Consider the following 20,725-nt stretch of genomic DNA (forward strand, 5'->3'; position numbering starts at 1 on the left):
TCGCAACTGGGAATACACAAAGCAGCTCCGTCTGGGTAGCAGGCCCACATACACGTTCAGATCTCAGTGTTAGCACCAAACATCTACACACAGGGCTGTGGGCTACAGGAGTCAGTGCTACCACCACTAACAAGACCAGTCTGAGCTATATTAGCCCATCTTACTTTTTGACATCCACTTTTGGTGAAACATAAACAACTCCTGGAGTTGTTCCTTAAAATAACAATCTGTGTGTTATTTTAAATGCCAAAATTGACAGATAAAGCGCTGTTTTTGTATGCTAGCGTACCTAATGTGGTCATGTCATTTGCATATGCAAGTAAAGCTCCTGTGGTGCTGCTTTAATTAGGGCTGGTTGCCACAGCGAGACTTATTGTCAGTGATTTGCTGGCATTCACATTTGTGGGTTTAATCGAGCTCTGATAATCCCTGATGCACCGTTCAGACAATAAAGTCAAAGACAATCGACTGGTAATTTGCTTATGTTACAGGTCAGCATTAGAAAATGTGTAGCTTGTAACTAATTGCCGTGCTCTGTAGCCTGTGGCAAGTATAATTTCTTATTGCCAGCACCCCTGATAAACATAGAGGAAAATGGGAAAATGTCCAAAATGTTCAAGGTGACACAAGAAGAAGAAAAGCTCAGCATGAAGAGATAACTGCCAACTATTACCCAAACAGCCCTCGGAGACATGACAGCAGTCTGGCCTGCATATGAACCAGTCAGTCGATGGGAGGTCACTGACAAACAATCAATTATGCAGTGATATCACAGACAGCTTAATAAGCAGGAGCGATTGGCTTCACGTCTGGCAACCCACCAATTAACAGGTAGCTGCTTTAATTACGCCTGCCCCCTCTCTGGCTCTTCAAAGCATTTGCAGCAGGAGGAATCACCAAGAGGGCCAATTATAGCAGGACAGGGAACATCTGGTGGTCCTGAGAAGCGGATCATGTGCGTCTCAACCTGCAGAGGTCCACTGAGCTCCTGCATCACAACACCCGAGTGGCCACTCACCAGCCGAGATGCACCCGACTGGGTAGGCAGGGGGCCCCGGGGGCAGGTTTGGGGGCGGGTCTGGGGGCGTGTCCGGGGACGGGGCCCCGAGCACAAAGCTCCGTGCTATTGGCTGACGGAATGGTGGATGGTGCAGCACACTGAGTGGAGAAAACAGGATCTTACTTATGAGTCAGAACTGTGATATTCAAGTTAAACGGAAAAGACCGTATATGTACGCTATCATCAGAATTTTTTTTCTCAGCAACCTACACATTTTGTTTTGGTACCACAAGCCGTGTGTAGCTGGAAGGAGAGGCAGTGAAGTACGGAAAATGGCAAAGAAGCACCCGTGACTTCTGAGTCAATAAAAACATCACAAATAAAGAATCAGAGAAAATAAAGCAAGAAGGCACAGGTGATGGTGTAGCACTTAATTCAGGCCTTAATCTAGGAACAGCTCAGTAAACATTCTCTAACAAACAAAACTTTAGAGAATTAACTGTGATAAAACATTTAAAACAACGCCTGAATTCAACGACGCGAACAGCACTGAGGAAGTAACATGCGCTGACTTCACTATATCTTGTATCTACACATGGTCTTTGATAAAGACAAACAGAAAAAACAGTAAATGATTACTCTGAAACTGTTTGGCAGGACTGAAGGGTTCTTCTGCTCTATAAAAGAACAGGCAAAACGCAGGTACGAGGAAGTACAATTACAACAAAAAAAAGAAAAGGGAGCTGATCGCGGCGCGTGTCAAATGCAGTGTGTCGGAGACGCCTACTCTGTGTAAACGTATGAGCGTGTGCCGTGTATTGAGAGGTCGTACTGGTGAAATGTCTCCCCGTCCAGAGACAGACACCATACCTCAGTGTGAGCACCTTTCAGCCGCATATAACAAGAGCAGGCCTTCACTGTATGGCTCTGTAGGCCATATTTATAGAGCACTTTGACCATTACCATGCGATAACACACCCCTGTTGGGGCTGTAATGCTGATCTGGGTTTGACGGTCCGTCTTCGTATGCCACTGAAAAGTAGTGGTATTTTAAATGCACACCCAGAAGCTTATGCATACTGAATTTGTCTCATGGCGTCTATGACCACGCAAGCATGAAAAGACTGGGTGCAGGGTTTGCCTTTTGCAGGATTAATTAATGGATCCACTTTTTTTTTTCCCAAGCAAGAGCACAGAGAACTCACTTCTCCTGCTTGTCCCTATGGGCTTTGTCATCAACCAATCCCCTGGGACAACAAGCCAATCAGAGCTCCATCTGCCAGTCTCTTGCACCACCTCCTTGTCGCTAAGCGAGAGATAAAAATAAACAAAGGCGGGACAGAATGGGCATCTTGGCCCCCCCTTCCAACACAGGGACACGAGTCCCGACAGAGGACAGAAGTGAACGTCAATTCGTCTGGGGGACATAGACAGAGACTAAAGAATGTGTGAGGAAAGATGAAAAAGAAAAACTTGTGTAATTTCTACATGTATTTTTGTAGTGATTAAGAGTAACAAGGTCAAACAGAACAGCTAACATATTACCTTTAAACTTCAGAAATTTGAAAGCTAATGCTAAACATAGAAGTCACTCAAGCAAACACAAATCCACCCTAAATAGCAGCTGCAATGCATGTAGTGTCAAACACACAGGCTAGCAGTACTGTATACTCCATCCACTGAGAGCAAACAGAAATATTCTGAGTACTGCATTGCTTAAAATACCCACAGTATCCCCAAGTGGCCTTTCTCTTAAACAAAGTCCACTGTCAAAGATCCATGAAAGTTTAGATGATTCAAGGATACAAGATATGCTGCTGATGAATACAGGAATTTTAAATGGTACGTAACATTACCAATGGTACATGCATGAATACAGACCATTACCAACAGTACACGCTTGGATCCACTCCATTACCAATGCTACACGCATGGATCCATATTGTAAAACTATGTGGCTTTAAAAAAGGGGTTTACCAACATCAATGTTTTAATCATTTTCATTCAATTCTTTCTAATTCTTTCAGATTCTATTGAAATATAAATCTAGAGGTTGCATGCACTGGATTGATCAAATGTATATAATTTTGCTTTAATTATCTTACCACAGAATGCTTAATTATTCTAAGCTATTAAGTGCCTGGGCTTTGAGTCTGAAATGTGGTTGTTCATTTTCACTGGCTTGCCAGGAAACCCAAGACAATTCAATATTCTTCTGTGAGGGATATTGTTCTCACAAAAACAGCACGCACTTCAAAGAGAGATACGAGGGAAAGGGAGGAGACCAGAGAGATATGAGGGAAAGGGAGGAGACCAGAGAGATATTAGGGAAGAGGAGGAGACCAGAGAGATATGAGGGAAAGGGAGGAGACCAGAGAGATATGAGGGAAGAGGAGGAGACCAGAGAGATATGAGGGAAGAGGAGGAGACCAGAGAGATATGAGGGAAAGGGAGGAGACCAGAGAGATATGAGGGAAGAGGAGGAGACCAGAGAGATATGAGGGAAGAGGAGGAGACCAGAGAGATATGAGGGAAAGGGAGGAGACCAGAGAGATATGAGGGAAGAGGAGGAGACCAGAGAGATATGAGGGAAAGGGAGGAGACCAGAGAGATATGAGGGAAAGGGAGGAGACCAGAGAGATATGAGGGAAGAGGAGGAGACCAGAGAGATATGAGGGAAGAGGAGGAGACCAGAGAGATATGAGGGAAAGGGAGGAGACCAGAGAGATATGAGGGAAAGGGAGGAGACCAGAGAGATATGAGGGAAGAGGAGGAGACCAGAGAGATATGAGGGAAGAGGAGGAGACCAGAGAGATATGAGGGAAAGGGAGGAGACCAGAGAGATATGAGGGAAGAGGAGGAGACCAGAGAGATATGAGGGAAAGGGAGGAGACCAGAGAGATATGAGGGAAAGGGAGGAGACCAGAGAGATATGAGGGAAGAGAAGGAGACCAGAGAGATATGAGGGAAGAGGAGGAGACCAGAGAGATATGAGGGAAGAGGAGGAGACCAGAGAGATATGAGGGAAGAGGAGGAGACCACAGGACTGGATTCACTGTGCAAAGTAAGTGACGATTAATTAGCGCAGCAGAACCAGGAAGTTACAGTGTGCAGAATGCTGGAGCAGCGTCCTGCTGCCTGTTGTAGGAACACATGTGCTTCGTCTCACCCCACACTCCAGCAGCTCACCCCACACTCCAGCAGCTCACCCCACACTCCAACAGCTCACCCCACACTCCAGCAGCTCACCCCACACTCCGGCAGCTCACCCCACACTCCGGCAGCTCACCCCACACTCCGGCAGCTCACCCCACACTCCAACAGCTCACCCCACACTCCCAACAGCTCACCCCACACAATAGAACTAATATACAAATAAATATATAAATAAAAAAAAACTAAATATGAATACCCTAAATGTTCGTTTTAAATAATTTTCCCCCAATATTTTGTCATTAGTTTGATAGCAATCTTATGACCACACTGTGTATTTTCTGATTCTCACCACTACTGTTATCTCCTCTTGTAAAGTCTACTGAAGCCTTTTAGCTACACATGCACTCACACACAAGAAACACATGACATGTTTTAAGACACATGACACCAGACACATGGCTGGCTATTGCCTTCAGACGAGAGGGTAGCTTTTAGTCTGCTAGTCCCATCTGAGCGTCTCATCCAGGGCGAGGCCAGCTCAACACTTTAAATTATACCCCCCCCCCCATTATACCCCTTCCCCCCCTCATCCATCAAGCACTACGGGACTGAGGAAAGTGCCTCACTCAGAGTGTGTCCAACACTTCCAGATGTGCGTGAGGGTTTTTGCTGCCTGGTGAAGCTGAACTGTCACGCCTGAGCACGACGATGAGCAGAAACACCCACAGATGGCACAGGAGCACTAGAGTCCTGCTGCGTCTCCCAGAACGCCTCACTGAGGAGGAACTGAACGCATCTACACCAGGGTGCCAAAACCCCACACGCTAACATTAGATTTGGCTGAGATTATATGGATATAATTAAGACACCCAAGAGAGATGCATCATTAGGAAAAAAACAGTTTAAACTGATAAATATTCCTCAGTCATTCTCTGAAACTGATTATGAATATGCAGTTAAAACATGCAGCTGTCTGACCTTCCTCCTTTCTATGTCCCAGTAAACACACTCGTTCAAATATTTATTTTCTCTCTGGTCGACCAAACACGGCAGCACTTAGACGTACGAGTGAGGATTTTAGTGGCGACTGACCACTCAAGTACAGGAGCACTGCCTGGTACTTTAAGATGCCAGCGTGCATGAACCTCCTGGCACACGGCTGATCTGCACAAGCAAAACTGTCCCTAAATGGACCGTGGCCAACAACACAATAGCTGTGCCTGTCGACATGCGTAGGCACGAGCTTAAAGGACACGGCCCAAGGACACGGCCGGTCTCCAGAGGGAAGAGCAGCTGACTGTCCCCACTGCGTCCTCGCCCCCCCGTCCTCTGTCTTCTAGGGACCCGGACCGTTACGTCTTTGTTCGCTCCATTCAAGCGCATGACGTTGAGGACGGCTGACAGCGACCTGACGTGAGTCAAATTACAGGATGCATCCTGGACAGGGTGGTAATTACACAGAGAGGCTTCCCGAGAGTCGTGGGCAGAGCCACCCCGGCCCGATCCAGCCATGGGCCCTGGTGCAGCACTCTCCTCCTCCTTCGGGTCTGAAGCAACGGTGTGTTCTGATCAGTACTCTGGCTTCTTCACACTACGTGTTGCTCCGTGAGCCTCACACTCCCTCCGCAATCCTCTTTCCTCTCAGTCACTCTTCCATCTTGCCTTTCCTCCCTCTCTCCGTCTCTCTGTCTGTATCTGGTTCAAGAAGTGAATCATTGTTCTGAAGCTAATCTCCTTCTGTTAGATTCCACGCTGCTGCCAAGGTCCCAGGAAGTTGCCCCCTCGTGGGACGGCAGCCTCTTCGCCCCTGGATCACCTGCCCCATCTGTGCCAAACCAGTACCCATCTGCAGCCCGGCTGCCCTCCACCCAGTGCCCAGGTAAGAGGCAGAACAGGGTCAAACCTAGTGGTCCCAGTCTATCTGGCGTGTCCCAGTGACAGATGATGGGGGTCAAGTGAATAGCTTCAGAAAGAAAAAAAAGATGATGACCATTAATGACTGTGCCCTTGTAATAAGGTAAATGGTTCACATATCTTATGACCATTCAGAAATAACAAAGATAATCCTTATATCTGTATTCTAGGAAATTTATGGCTGGATTGTAATTCAGACTGTTTTGCCTCAGGTGCTCAGATAGAGACATACAAAGCAGAATTACCCAATACTGATTTCGCAAGCTAATTATTCAGCTGTAATTGGGATCAGTGGCCTGTCAATATCAGTCAGCAGCAGACCCAGCTGGAATTCATCATTTATATAGCAGCCGTACTCTGCAAATTCTAATGGAGCTACAATGAATCGTCACTGGGATGGAACAAAGCTGAAACCAGCAATTTATGGTATCTGCCATTTTCATCCGCCATTTTCAGCTATTCATTCTAATTTCAAGTTGGTTGTGTGGAGTCTCCAGAGACTGTGGGTTGGATGGAATTAATGAGAGTGGAGTGACAGGAGACCTGAGTGTGAATGCTGGACACATCCACGTTGATCCAGCCTCACACGGACCTGCGTGAACCAACATCACATGCAGCACGTGTGGACCAGTCTGAGGCAGGTACACAACCAGATGGGCTAACAAATCGTAAAGTGAATAGTATCTACAGGACTCAAGACATGCATAAGATGTATAGTTTATCTACAGGACTCAAGACATACCTAAGATGTAAAGTATAGTTTATCTACAGGACTAAGACATACCTAAGATGTAAAGTATAGTTTATCTACAGGACTCAAGACATACCTAAGATGTAAAGTATAGTTTATCTACAGGACTCAAGACATACCTAAGATGTAAAGTATAGTTTATCTACAGGACTCAAGACATACCTAAGATGTAAAGTATAGTGTCTCTGCAGGATTCAAGACATACCTAAGATGTAAAGTATAGTTTATCTACAGGTGTCAGTATGTGGGTGATTGCGAGCGGGGGAGAGACCTAGCAGTGGCGTGACATGATGTGAGTGTCTCCCCTGTGCCCGGAGCTTAGCCTACCCTGACAATGACCATAATGAGTTTACCATAATCAGTTTATATGCACAAAAAGAGGGATGAAATTGCACAGTTCAAATCTGGAAAAAGGTCCTTTAAAAATCGATCTGAACTGAACAGCGAGATGGCGTGACATTTTTAGTAAGAGGCAGGAAAAACACTTTTGCATTTGCAGCAGCCCAAGTACAACAGGAAAATCTATTCCTCTAATTTGCAGAATTTGGCTTTAAACCAAATCGTGAGCGTGGAGCCGTGCAAAGGTGACAGGCAAGCGCAAATGAATATTTCTGATTCACGGACGTGTGTAAGCGAACAACAAAGGCGCGTCCCAATGGCAGGTCTTCAGAAGGTACCCCCGTGTGGCTGATTAGTTCTGTAGCTCATAATACAACACCAAGAAGAGAGGAATGGCGTGTTTTGAACAGGGTCTGTGGCCGCACAACAGAGGACGCTGGCTTGGCACAATATGTGAGAGCCACAACAGAAGTGCTTCTTTTGCTGTTCAACACATTTAGAAGAAAGGAGGCTGATCCGTTCTGTGCAGGCCTACTGGAAAGCACTTTATGCAGGGTAAAGTTCTTTAGTATTAGAGCCATTCATCTCTGGAGTCGTGGGAGAGACGGTGCATAACAGCAGCAAAGGATCAAAGGGGAGAGCAGCACTTTAACTCCTCAGCCCAGCAACCAGCAGACCCCTCAGAGATGAAGGCCCACATCGAGGAAGAGGAAGGATACTGGGAGGTATGGCACTGATATTCAGCCTCTGATTTCACTGGCAGAAACAAGAAAACACTTTCTTTTTGCTGCGCTCCTCTGAAGTACACTTCCATCTGACTGTTAACATCTCCAGTTGAGCTGGAAGTGTGTTAATTAACCACAGAATCAGTGTAAGGCTGTTTGATATACATGCTTGCCTCTCTCACTTACTTTCTCTTACTTTCACTTTCTGTCACTCTCTCTCTCTCTCTCTCTCACACACACACACACACACAGCACTCCCTGTGGCTTCTGTTGCTTTTCCTCTGTGTGTTAAGTGTGTATGTATACACATTAAATCAGGTGATGAATGCACAAAATACTTCCAAAAATGGACCATCTGAGCCTGTCTAATGTTTCAGTGTCCATGACAAATTAAACGTGATTTCACACACCAGGGTGTGGTTTACACCGAGGCAGGCCACTCTGTTTACGAATACCACAGTATTGGACAAAATCTCTAAATAAAAATCTAAAATAATGAATGTATAAGTAGAAATATACGAATAAAATCTCACTTCTCTAAAAAAAAATATTGAATCATTTAAAAGTCTTGCTCTTCATCATGGCCAATTTGAGGAGCAAACAAAAGTGGCTGATGAGACATCCAGACCAGGACGGGCGAGGCGGGCTCCCCTGCGCCGGTGTGCACTGGGGCCCAGTTCATCACACGCCCCAGAGGCCGTGGGAGCTCTGCTGGTGCTGGGTGAGTGATGGGAACGTCAGAGGGGGGTCGGCCAGCAACACTGCAGGCTCCGCTGCCTCCCTGACAGAGGGGCCTGTCTGTGGGGGAAGGGCCCCGTGAATACTCCCAGTCTGTAGCAGGCAGTGGGGCAGGGGCAGGAGCAGGGGCAGGGGCAGGAGCAGGAGCAGGGGCAGGGGCAGGAGCAGGGGCAGGGGCAGGGGCAGGGGCAGGAGCAGGGGCAGGAGCAGGGGCAGGGGCAGGGGCAGGGGCAGGGGCAGGAGCAGGGGCAGGGGCAGGGGCAGGAGCAGGGGCAGGGGCAGGGGCAGGGGCAGGGGCAGTACTGCTCGCTGCAGTAAGAGTCAGAGCGCTAAAGAGACAGACTGGCTCCTGTGCTCTCATTATAGTGAAGTAAAGGAGAGAGCAAGCATATATTTGAATTTGCTTCACCATCAATGAATTACCACCTGGAGAAAAATTAAATGAACTAAATTGGATTGGATAAAATGAATCATATTAAAAGGAAAGACATTCCCATATAGGCATGGGGAGTTTATGTATACTACACGTTTCTTACACAAGGTGCCTTACAAATAAAATCCTAACATAAAAGATTCAAGGAAAAGTATTAATTAACATTAGTTACAAATATAAATTTAACATTTTAATAAATCTTAAATAAAGAACCATTAGAAAGTTTATAACTGGTATTAAGAGGTTTTTTTAAACCCCAACCCAGAATAATTAAATAAATTCTTTGACAAGTCATTTACTATATTTATATGGAAGTATTCACAGAGCTGAAAGCTAAGAATCCTTACAAAAGCCACAAGGATGACTGTCTCTAGAACGCTTGGATAATTACTTCATTGAATGCCTCGCCCTGACTAGAGCGGTGAACATAAACATGGTGGGGGTGTCCTGGCAGGTTTCTGGGGTGGGGACGTCCGTACGGGTGCCAGATCAAGGCCTTGCGAGGACCAGGCCATATGTCCAGCGTGGAGACCTCAGACGCTCCACAGTGTTCACCAAGGGCAGGAGGGTCAGTTCAGAGGTGAACTTGCACACAGGGACCCCTCCCCTCCCTACGATGGAGATGAGACAGACCAATGTATATGCTGGGTGTGATTTCACAGATGGGATTATTAAGAGCGCATGGATGTATGATCACTCCTTTTTCATCGCTCAATAAATCAGTTCACATCCTCCTGTATCTCATATTTCTGCAACGAAATAGCACGGTGTGAGATTTACAGGAATCACTGCAAAACAGTTCACAGCCATCCAATAAAAACTTTAATGAAGGCTCTTTTATGAGCTTCTTAGATGAGGAATCCAATGTTGTAGTTTTTTAAACATTCATCATGTCCTGAAACACTGAAAACAAGTCAGAGGGGAGAATACACTGCATTCATGGTGCCGTATGCTTCGGAAAAGGATTGTTGTGATGTAGAGTAATGCAAACAGTCCTGGACAGGGGAGAGAAGGGGGGGGGGGTGCCTAATGATCAATCACCTGCCATTACCGGGCAGCAGAGTCGATCAATAACAGATCAACAGTGCCAGAGAGCAGGCTGGCCATTCTGACTTAGAGCACAACTCTACTCCAGAATGATACAAGGAGACCCAAAACGATGAAGACCCAGTTATATTTTAAAATAAAAATGAATGCTCACATCCCAGTGGATTTTACTGCTGGTCTACGGAACACCCCCTCTCTCTCACACACACACACACAGACTAAACTGCAGGCCTCCATATCGACAGCATGTCCACAATAGTCATGTTGGATCACATCTCTCCTCCTTACAGTGACAGATGGGGGTAGCTGTGTTTACTCAGTATCTCCTTGGCCAACTCTCATATCATTTCTGCATGGAAATAGAAGAGCTCAGTTCCCATGAAGACTACGAGCATATCTCATAAAACATAGTGAATGTCCACTTAAGGAACCAGTATTTTACTTTACAGGCTGATAGAAAATTGAGCAAGACATTTTTAACTGTAACAATCGTCTAAGTCCTGTTGGGAGGAGAGCCGTGGGGGAGGCAGGAGTCCCTGGTCGAGTCCTCCTCCCCTCCCCCGCACTGCCAGCTCCGATGCCGTCATACCCCTGGACACGTCTTCATCTTGCGGTACAGGTTCATGAATTATTGCAGGTGGAGGAGAGCTAACCGGAGGCTTGCTGCCTGGCCAAGGGCCAGCAGATCACCATCGCTCTGGCGCCACGGCAACGGCAATACAATCCTCGGCACTGCTTCCGGAGGCTCAGCCTGGATGTCTATGGCCATCTCTGCCAGGGAGGGCGTGTCCGGAAGGGCAGAGCTACGTGCACAGAACACCCATCAGACACATGCACCCCCCTGGCAAGGCCGCGGGGCTCCGTCAGGGTCTTTAGTGCCCTGTGAAGTGTGGATGAGGTGACAGACCCCCAGATGTCCTCCTGCAGGAAGAGCTTAAGATTATGGAGGGTTGCACCCAGACAGCATAGTGCCTAATGGCCGTAATGCCTCGACAGCCAGCTAAGACATGCACAATTCAGCTGTCACGTAGCCACTGGCCATTTATATTTGTGCACTGCAGTTTTATGGTGTTTTTCCAATGAGTCAGGGTTTTATAATAATATTGTGCCTTTATGATTTTTTCAGGCTAAATTTGAAAGTAAAATAAATAATGGTGTATTTAAATGGTCTTTTGAACTACAAGCATAAAGGAACAAAAGTTTTAGTTTGGTTACTGTGTAAATTATATACAAGTATGATAATAGATTTATCAAGACACCAAATATTTTTTCCATAAATCATTATTTACTCATAGCTTGATCGCTAGTGTTCTGGATGTGTTAACTCTGAGGCTAACCTTTCCTGTTTACATCTTGTTTACATGCCTTTTCTCATTTATGCCGCGGAGTTGTCGTGCTAGATGGATGATGACATCATGCTAGACAGATGATGACGAGTCACTGTCTGATGAACTTTCATATCTCCGTGCGTCAGTGTAGCAGTACCAGGTGGGTTCAGAGGGCACGTGCGTTTTGTTGATCAGCTCTCACCATGAGACTGTAATAATTACCCAAATACAATTGGGTATGTATATTAACGTACATTAGAGTTCCTAAAATCATTTATGGTGTCATGATCTGGTGTCATGATCCCATGACAGGCATTTATTTATTGTTGATTTACTTGTTTGTCTGATCTAGATTTAGAAACATCCACTTACAAAAAAGAAAGAAAAATATTACAAAGAGCAACATCCAGAAATGAGAGTTTATGATAAAAAATTTTGCCTTTTTTTTCAGGGAAGCAGGCTGATTAATGAATCAGAAACAGTGACAACAAATTAATTTCAACATGTTGGTATTAGCAAAATTGTTTTTAAAAGACTTATGTGCTCCCTGTATAAACCAACAGTGTATGATTTGATTAACTTTTTTTGTCCCTGTTTTATTAAGTGGTGACATGATTTTAATTGCTGAAGGGGCGTGTTTATTGAATCCACAGACGCGATACGTTTAAACTATATGGAGACGCCTCCAACAGAGCAGACTGAAGCAGGACCCTCATAGAACACAGCCCACAGCCCACAGCAAGAAATATTCCATTTGCATAGAGCTGGACACGTTTCCATTGAAGACCACCTCCAAATGTTTCACACAAAATGGGTGCCGGGTTCCATAGTCTGAGCTAGGTGATGTGTCTTGGACCACAGACTGAACTTCTCCACACAATTCACAGCTGCAGAAAATCTCCAGAGAGCGCTGCAGTCTGAGCACGCCGATACTGACCCTGGGCTCAAGACACAACCCCCAATACATGTCTGGCCAGCCAGCCCCTCACAGAGGTCACGATTATTACATTAACCACTTTACAACCCTCCAGCACCACAGCAGGACATGCGGTATGCTTACAGGGTGCATGGATCTCAACACAATCCATTATTCATGGATCTGAAGTAATCCTTGATTGAGCATTTCTGCCATATGCAGTAAGCATCAGTGCCAGCCAATTTGGTAAGGTTACCAAGACAAGTTCAAGACAAATTTGTTGCTAAATAAATCTCTCATTTTTATTTTCGTGTGCTCTCTCTGCTGGCTTTGACGAGCTCATCTCCAACAGCCATAGCTCAGAGCATCAGCACTGAGACGTACATCTCCTGTTTAATGTTGACTGACTGGTGCAGGTGAGGTTTCAGGGGGGCAGTCAGGAATAATACCAGGACAGCTTCACTAAGAGCTTCTAGAGGCCTGCACGCTTCTCTCTTCTGTCCTGGAGCGATCCAGCAGAGCAGTAGCCCGTGGGGACAGTTGGGGAGCTTCTGTTGGAACCGGCAAACTCCCACAAGGTGACGTTGTTCATCACGCTACACTATAAATAAAGCAGGATGTTTTACATCCAGCAGTCCCTAAAGTATTCATTCTTTTTGTCCGCATGGATACTGAATATAGATACGATGGTGACTGTGAAGTTGAGACATCTTAGTGAAAATCAAGACACTGGAACATAAATGAATAAACAGTTTAAAATGATGTGTCACTTTTAATAATTAAGATCTCCTGAGAGGTCAGTGGACGTCTGTAGTTGGGTTGTTATTTCTGTGTGGGCAGTCACACGACGCTGATGGTCCCTGTCAAGTGCACCTCTCTGGAATGCAACTGCATACAACACATAATGGAACTATATTTATATCTTAATGGGTTGGACATTGATTTTTTAATAGGCATTAACAAAAACTCAGTGGGAAAAGAAGCCTCTTGAAACCCATTTTTGAGGCCCAATTTGTTTAAGGTGCTTAGGAAGAAAAAGAGAAGAAAGAGGAGAAAGAGAGAGCAAGAGATAGAGATAGAGAGAGAAAGAGAGAGTCAAAAGATGGAACAAAGAAAACTTGCCACTGAATCTCATTAAAATGCAAGAAGGGAAGTACTGAATGCAGAAAGAAAAGCAAGCACTGGAAGAGCAAAAGAGTGTGTACTTTAGTATGCACACACACACACACACACACACACACACACACACACACATACACACACACACACGCATGCGTGCGCCGTGTGTATATGACTGTATAGACTACCATGGGAGCAGGGGCAGACTTAGCAAGACTATCCCATCACATAAGAGTGATCTATAATTGAAAAGATTGTTCCAGTTCTGCAGAAAGGCATCTGCGGAAGGAAAAAAGCAAAAGGTGTACAGAATGTTTGAAGAGGAACTGGAAAAGGGGGAGGGGAGGGGCAGGGGTGTGTGGGTGGAGCCCAGCGACTATGGGACTGGCTCCGGTGATGTCATTCTGAATTTTCCTCTGACCACTCATTGAATGGTTACAGTGTGTGCATGCTAAAGCTATGCCTAAAAGCACTTTTAATATAAGTAACTGGCAAACCTTGAATGCAGTTACACATGGTCCTGAAAAATGTCTCTAAAAAATGTCCCTTCACCTTTCTTACTAAACTGGTAAAATGTCCCTTCCCCTCTCTGACTAAACCGGTAAAATGTCCCTTCCCCTCTCTTACTAAACTAGTAAAATGTCCCTTCCCCTCTCTGACTAAACCGGTAAAATGTCCCTTCCCCTCTCTGACTAAACCGGCAAAATGTCCCTTCCCCTCTCTTACTAAACCAGTAAAATGTCCCTTCCCCTCTCTTACTAAACCGGTAAAATGTCCCTTCCCCTCTCTGACTAAACCGGTAAAATGTCCTTTCCCCTCTCTTACTAAACCGGTAAAATGTCCCTTCCCCTCTCTTACTAAACCGGCAAAATGTCCTTTACCCTCTCTGACTAAACCGGTAAAATGTCCCTTCCCCTCTCTTACTAAACCAGTAAAATGTCCCTTCCCCTCTCTTACTAAACCGGCAAAATGTCCTTTACCCTCTCTGACTAAACCGGTAAAATGTCCCTTCCCCTCTCTTACTAAACCAGTAAAATGTCCCTTCCCCTCTCTTACTAAACCAGTAAAATGTCCCTTCCCCTCTCTTACTAAACCGGCAAAATGTCCCTTCCCCTCTCTTACTAAACCAGTAAAATGTCCCTTCCCCTCTCTGACTAAACCGGTAAAATGTCCCTTCCCCTCTCTTACTAAACCAGTAAAATGTCCCTTCCCCTCTCTTACTAAACCAGTAAAATGTCCCTTCCCCTCTCTTACTAAACCGGCAAAATGTCCCTTCCCCTCTCTTACTAAACCAGTAAAATGTCCCTTCCCCTCTCTTACTAAACCAGTAAAATGTCCCTTCCCCTCTCTTACTAAACCGGTAAAATGTCCCTTCCCCTTTCTTACTAAACCGGTAAAATGTCCCTTCCCCTCTCTTTCTAAACCGGTAAAATGTCCCTTCCCCTCTCTTACTAAACCGGTAAAATGTCCCTTCCCCTCTCTTTCTAAACTGGTAAAATGTCCCTTCCCCTCTCTTACTAAACTGGTAAAATGTCCTTTCACCTCTCTGACTAAACCAGTAAAATGTCTTTTCCCCTCTCTTACTAAATCGGTAAAATGTCCTTTCCCCTCTCTTTCTAAACTGGTAAAATGTCCCTTCCCCTCTCTTACTAAACCGGTAAAATGTCCTTTCACCTCTCTTACTAGACTAGTAAAATGTCCTTTCCCCTCTCTTACTAAACCGGTAAAATGTCCTTTCCCCTCTCTTACTAAACCGGTAAAATGTCCTTTCCCCTCTCTTTCTAAACCGGTAAAATGTCCCTTCCCCTCTCTTACTAAACCGGTTAAATGTCCCTTCCCCTCTCTTACTAAACCAGTAAAATGTCCCTTCCCCTCTCTTACTAAACCAGTAAAATGGCCTCCTGTCCTACTTTATCCTCTTGGACTATTATACATTTTCCACTTAAGGGAACTTGTACACAGGCAGGAGAAGGCAGCAGGTAGAATGTCCAATAGGTAAACTGAGACTGCTGTCCCAGGAGGCAAACTCAAACCCACTAGATTCAGGCTTTCAATAATAAAACCCTCTCTTGCCTCCAGGTATAAAATACTGCACAGGTGGGGAGTCTGATTCTGGATTCTCCCTGCTGTTCTTCAGCAGGACTGAGAGGCTTAAGAAGGTGTTGAGAAGAACGGCCATGGTATCTCACCTCTTGTAATGAGTCAATGAAGCCTGTGGTTAGTGTATTCAGAAGACAGAACAAACCAGAAAAAAAACAGAAATGTAATAAATAGCTCATTCAAGTTCTTGAACCCATTTCATATGAAAGCGTGTCCACTGTGATGTACACAGGGTGTGTAACAGATATGTAGTACCTTACGTCAGTCCAAAGCCATAGTACCTCACAGCTGAGGAGTCGTCTTACTCCACCTGACTGACGGTGAAGGGGAAAACCATGCACGAAGATAAACTGAACAGCGCTGGAGCACCTCCCATTTTCAGTTAAAAAAATGCTGCAAGGGGTCATTCAATCACACACACACACACGGATGCAGGGAGGAGAGATCTAACGTTTTATAAAACCTACAAAGCCGTACAATGCTGGTATGCACCTCTGTGCAGTCTGTGTGTTTGTACACTAAAAACCAAAGGGCTGCCCCCTGAATGCAGCTGATCAGACATCCTTCATCTGCTCCTCTGTCTGAGAGCTCTTCTCAGATCAAGCACAGATCATGTTAAAAATTCAGGAAGCAGTTATCTCCTGGCTTTGATCTTTAGCAAACATCTGACATAATCGATAGGCAGCACGGACAGAATTCTAGTGCTTGGTGCAAACTGAGTGTACAGAACACTCCAGCATTCATTCACCGGCTAATTTGCAGTTGGCTGCAAACACTGTTGCCTGGAGACTTGTTGATTGACGTGTCTGCCTCCCTTTACAGGAAACCTATAACCTGACCAAAGCCTACATGGGCAGCTCCAATGAGTCAGCAACATTTTGCAAGGTCTCATTTATTTTATTACAAAACTACACCAAAAAAACACAACGGTGAGTTTCAGATTAATGAGACAACGCAGTTATGTTGTGATGCCAATGGATCACGTAAGGTGCTCTTGTTTTGGAGAGCAGACAGCCTTCTGGCTGGGCGTTTGGGTAAAGAGAGTAATCAGTGTGAACCACTCTCCCAGTTGCCTTCTTCATTACTCTGGAAGTTGGCAAGAGGTTGCTTCCTCGGTGAGAGCAGGCTTCACAGACCGCTGAACAAAACAACAAAATAAAAGCCCCATCTGATTTGCCGGCCGGCTTCGGAATCCATGGATTTAACCACACAGAAACTAATTCTCCACACCCGTGCCACCAGTGTAACGTAGAGCCACTAGAAGCACTGGTAAACAGCTCATCTGACACTCTCTCCTCCTGTTTAATGCCTACAAGCTCCTTCTTGGGGGTCATTGTTAAGCTTCTGTGATGACCACAGAGTACTGCATTCCAGACACTGGCCTGCACAGGTGGCCCCACGCTTCATTTTCGCTCTCCTAGGTTGTTCACTTTTCTAAATGGCCTGCGCCCAGTCTTATTAGCGGACTCGGTTTGCCTTGCTGTGTCCCAGATTGCAGCTGTACATCTCAAGAATAAAGTGTGAGGATCTGAAAAATAAAAGTCCTCCACTGACATTGCTGACTGCACAAGCACAATACAAATATTTCAGATGACACTCCTCCAGCTCCCAGTGATTGGTGCAGGCATGTCAGAACTCTGTGAACTGGAACGTGGTGTGAGTTAGCTGTCTCTTCCTCCGTGCTGCCTCTCTACCGCTCCACCTCGCACCCCCACACCAGCGGTCATAATAAATGATAGCATCTTCTCTGGTGGCTATTCACAGTCATGCTGCCAACAGGCGCCGTTACGCCCTGGCATGCTGTACACCAGCCAAAAAAAGAGGAAAATAAAAATAAACACAAACAGATGCACTGATGGCTCATTCTTGGTTCTCCTGCGAGGCCCAAGCTCCACGGAGAGAAGGAGGATGAAGGAGGAGAGGAGGATGAAGAAGAGGTTCCTGAGGCACTGAGGTGTGCTGCAGTATGATAACGACCACAGTCACATTATCTCCTCTGGACTAAGTGAAGCCCGGCACACGGGCCCCTCCCACTCTCTCTCTCTTCAACCTGTTTCAGACAGGCCTCCCTTTCTCAGTCATCGAGATGGCCTGAGGGAGAGCATGCGTTCAGCACCTTGGACAGCTTCCCCTCATGAAGCCACTTCCAGTCCTATGCCACTTAGAATCTTCTCTCTCCTCCCTCGAGTTCCCCCCTCCCCCAGACATCTCTCTCCTCTCTTCCCTGCCCCTTGTCTACTAACCCTCTTATATTTTCCCGATTGTTCCTCCCTTTTAATATGACACGCATTCGAAACTCAACAGAAATCCCATGGGGTCGATCTAACAAAAACACTGCTAGACTTGCTGATGGTCCAAACCCACATCTGGTGTTAATTGCTAAGCATTTGTAATATGTAAAGTAATTATCAACAGTGCTGACATTAGCAATGCGGAACCCGTCTGTGTCACAATGCTAGGTTTGCTGGGAAATATGTATCTGTATATGTTTAGCAGACAGGTGATGCAACATGTCCTCTGTGATGTTGGGACCAAGCCAACGATGACAGCATGGTCGGGTCCATGTGATGAAGGAGACAAGAAGGATTTCACAGTAAATATAAGTCATCATTAAACTGTGTGCCAACTATGTGCATTTTGCATGTGGAATGTGAAGACCACAATTCTTCTGCTGTCCATTAAAGCTCTTTCATCCTTATCTCCTTACCAATGTACGCTTTTGTATGCAAACAGATTAACACATTTGTCTGCAGCAAGAATCGATTGCTCTCAAACTGCTCTCTCCAAATGTTTCTACATGAAGCAAAATAATAGAACAGTGAGGGTCAGGTGACATCCCAGCTTCCACTGAATTTACAAACAGAGCTACAGCAGGGTCTATTGACTAGTCGTCAGGCGTAATGGCAGGAAATCATTGAAAGTAACAGGTCGAAGTACGGCCCGTCCTTCATGAGGCCCAAAACACTTTAGCTCATCCCTCTTAATGCGGGAGAACGCACTCCGCCATGGGTGCTGCCATCAGAACCAACCCTTACACCACTGCCACAACAGGACCTTAATCGAAGAACAAGACACAGATACACACTGTTGTCCCTGTGTGACATGATGCCCACTGCAATACTGGTGTCCTCTGCAGCTAATCTCCCACCATGATGAAGGACGAGGCTTCTTATCTGAAGGCCACAAGTCTCTGAAGGCCGTAAGGAATGAGGCAGTGGACGTCATCTTGGCCAGCGGTAGATCAGATATCGTCTGTTCACTGCACTTTCAGGCTGGAACTCATTTTTGGTCAGTATTAAAAAACTCATTTTGAAACCTTCTGTGAGCGACAGATGGATTTATGATCAGCTGGAGCTGCTTTAGCTCTGTGCTTTCCCAAGTTCCAATTTTTATACACTCAACCATTTCAGACATAAAAAAAAACTCTCCATCTTCATACTCTAATCAGATAAAGAGGTGTTTGTTAAATAACGCACAAGAAAGGCGATTTCTCCTAAACACCATTGCACAGTTGTCATTAACCTAAGCACCATCAACAGAAAAGGGCAGAGAATTCATCACCAGGAGACATTGCAGATGCACTGGATGCAGTGTGGAATAAAAAACATGAGGAGACTTATTGGACAGTGCGTATCTCTTCATTACTTATGGCCTCAACGCTAAGGAAAGAGTCACCATTTCTCTTTGTCAACCCAAATACTCAAGAGAGGCAAGACTAAATAAAATAAGGTGAGCTCATTCTTCCCCCCGGGGGGATCACGGCCATGGCAACAATATTCCACATGTAAACTGCTCTCTCGGAGGAACAGACTGATCAGGACAGGAATAACACATTTCACAAAGTTGATTTATTCTATGCGCTGGTCTGAATCTCATAAGTGGAACACACCGTACTATGGCAGGATGGAGCTGAGCTGCTCTAATTGAACGTTATTTACTCAGTGACAAAAGTTTTGCTGGTCAACCATAGCCACAACACCCAAGTGCCCGCGGACATGGAGGCGGTCGTCATGGCGCTACGCCATCACACACAGAGGATGCACTTACCCAAGTTCTCTACAGTCATGGTCTGGGTGTGTCTCAAATCCCATTTATTTATATATTTGTGTATTTATTTATTTAATATCGACACTACACCAAGTACGGAAATATACGATGTATCCGATGTCAAAAATAAAACATTTTCAGAACAATTAACTATTTTATAAAGAATTGACTGCACCATTAGAACCGCCGTATATACATATCAGCAAACGTCTCTAATAACTTAAAAACGCGAAGAGCATTAATGCGTGTTTAAAACACAAAATGGGTGTTCGTGTCGCTTTACAACTTTTCGAAAAAAAACTTATTCAGTAGTATGTGTGTTGGTCAGATCTGAACAAGTACTGTGTGCACCGGTCCAACCCAGCGGCGTCTGCGAACATCTAGACTGCCACAAAATCCCGCATTCACTCGGCGTTTCTGCTGTATGGTGGAGGAATAAAGTTCGCACTACATCAGATGAAATGAGCCGTTGATGGTGGAATAACACGGCGAGCTGGGAGCGGACGGTGTGTCTCCTGGACGGACACGTTTTCGAGGCGGCGCAGTACATGTTCGTGTCTGGTCTATAGTGGACCCCCTCCAGCTCATAAAAACAACTTATCCAAAATCCCGGATTGACACTTACCGCTTTGCTCTCCAAGAAAGACAAGCTTGAATTTCCTTAAAGGGTTCCCAAAGTCATTACCCACCGACATGTTTGGGCTTTGTTTTTCGGGGGATGAAAGATTCCAGTGATTTTAGGCTGCCTTGCCGGGCTGGTTCGTTGCAGAAGCGGCACTCCTACCCGTTTAGCGAGAGCGACGCTGCACTATGTTGCCTGTCAGATTCGATTGTGCCTGCGCATGCGCAACGCCTCCCCTCCTCCGTTTGTCTGCGCGAGCGCCCTCCCTGTATCACCCATGACGTCATGTTGGACGGGGCTACAGAAACGGCAGGTCCCTGTGGGATTTTCTTTCCACGAGAAAGTGCGACAAACGGTAGGCAGTATCGCTGACGCCTGTCAACGAATACAATAACATGCCCAGGCAATTTTATTCTTTTGTTGTGTTCAAAAGTTTGCTCGAAATTGTTTTTCATAACCATTACTTATCGAGGATAACAACATACCTGCA

General features: G+C 45.5%; 1 protein-coding gene across 1 annotated transcript in view; it reads right to left on the reverse strand.

Moving 5' to 3' along the window:
* Nucleotides 1-20,453, reverse strand: part of rab6ba (RAB6B, member RAS oncogene family a) — a 55,730-nt gene extending 35,277 nt beyond the window's left edge. The window contains exon 1 of the mRNA XM_077015128.1: nt 20,239-20,453. Within this exon, the coding sequence (XP_076871243.1) occupies nt 20,239-20,308 (70 nt within the window). The 5' untranslated portion in view covers nt 20,309-20,453. The remainder of the gene's footprint in view (nt 1-20,238) is intronic.
* Between the last annotated feature and the right edge of the window lie 272 nt (nt 20,454-20,725).

The sequence above is a fragment of the Brachyhypopomus gauderio genome, chromosome 8 (assembly GCF_052324685.1).
Source record: "Brachyhypopomus gauderio isolate BG-103 chromosome 8, BGAUD_0.2, whole genome shotgun sequence".
Lineage (NCBI taxonomy): Eukaryota > Metazoa > Chordata > Actinopteri > Gymnotiformes > Hypopomidae > Brachyhypopomus > Brachyhypopomus gauderio.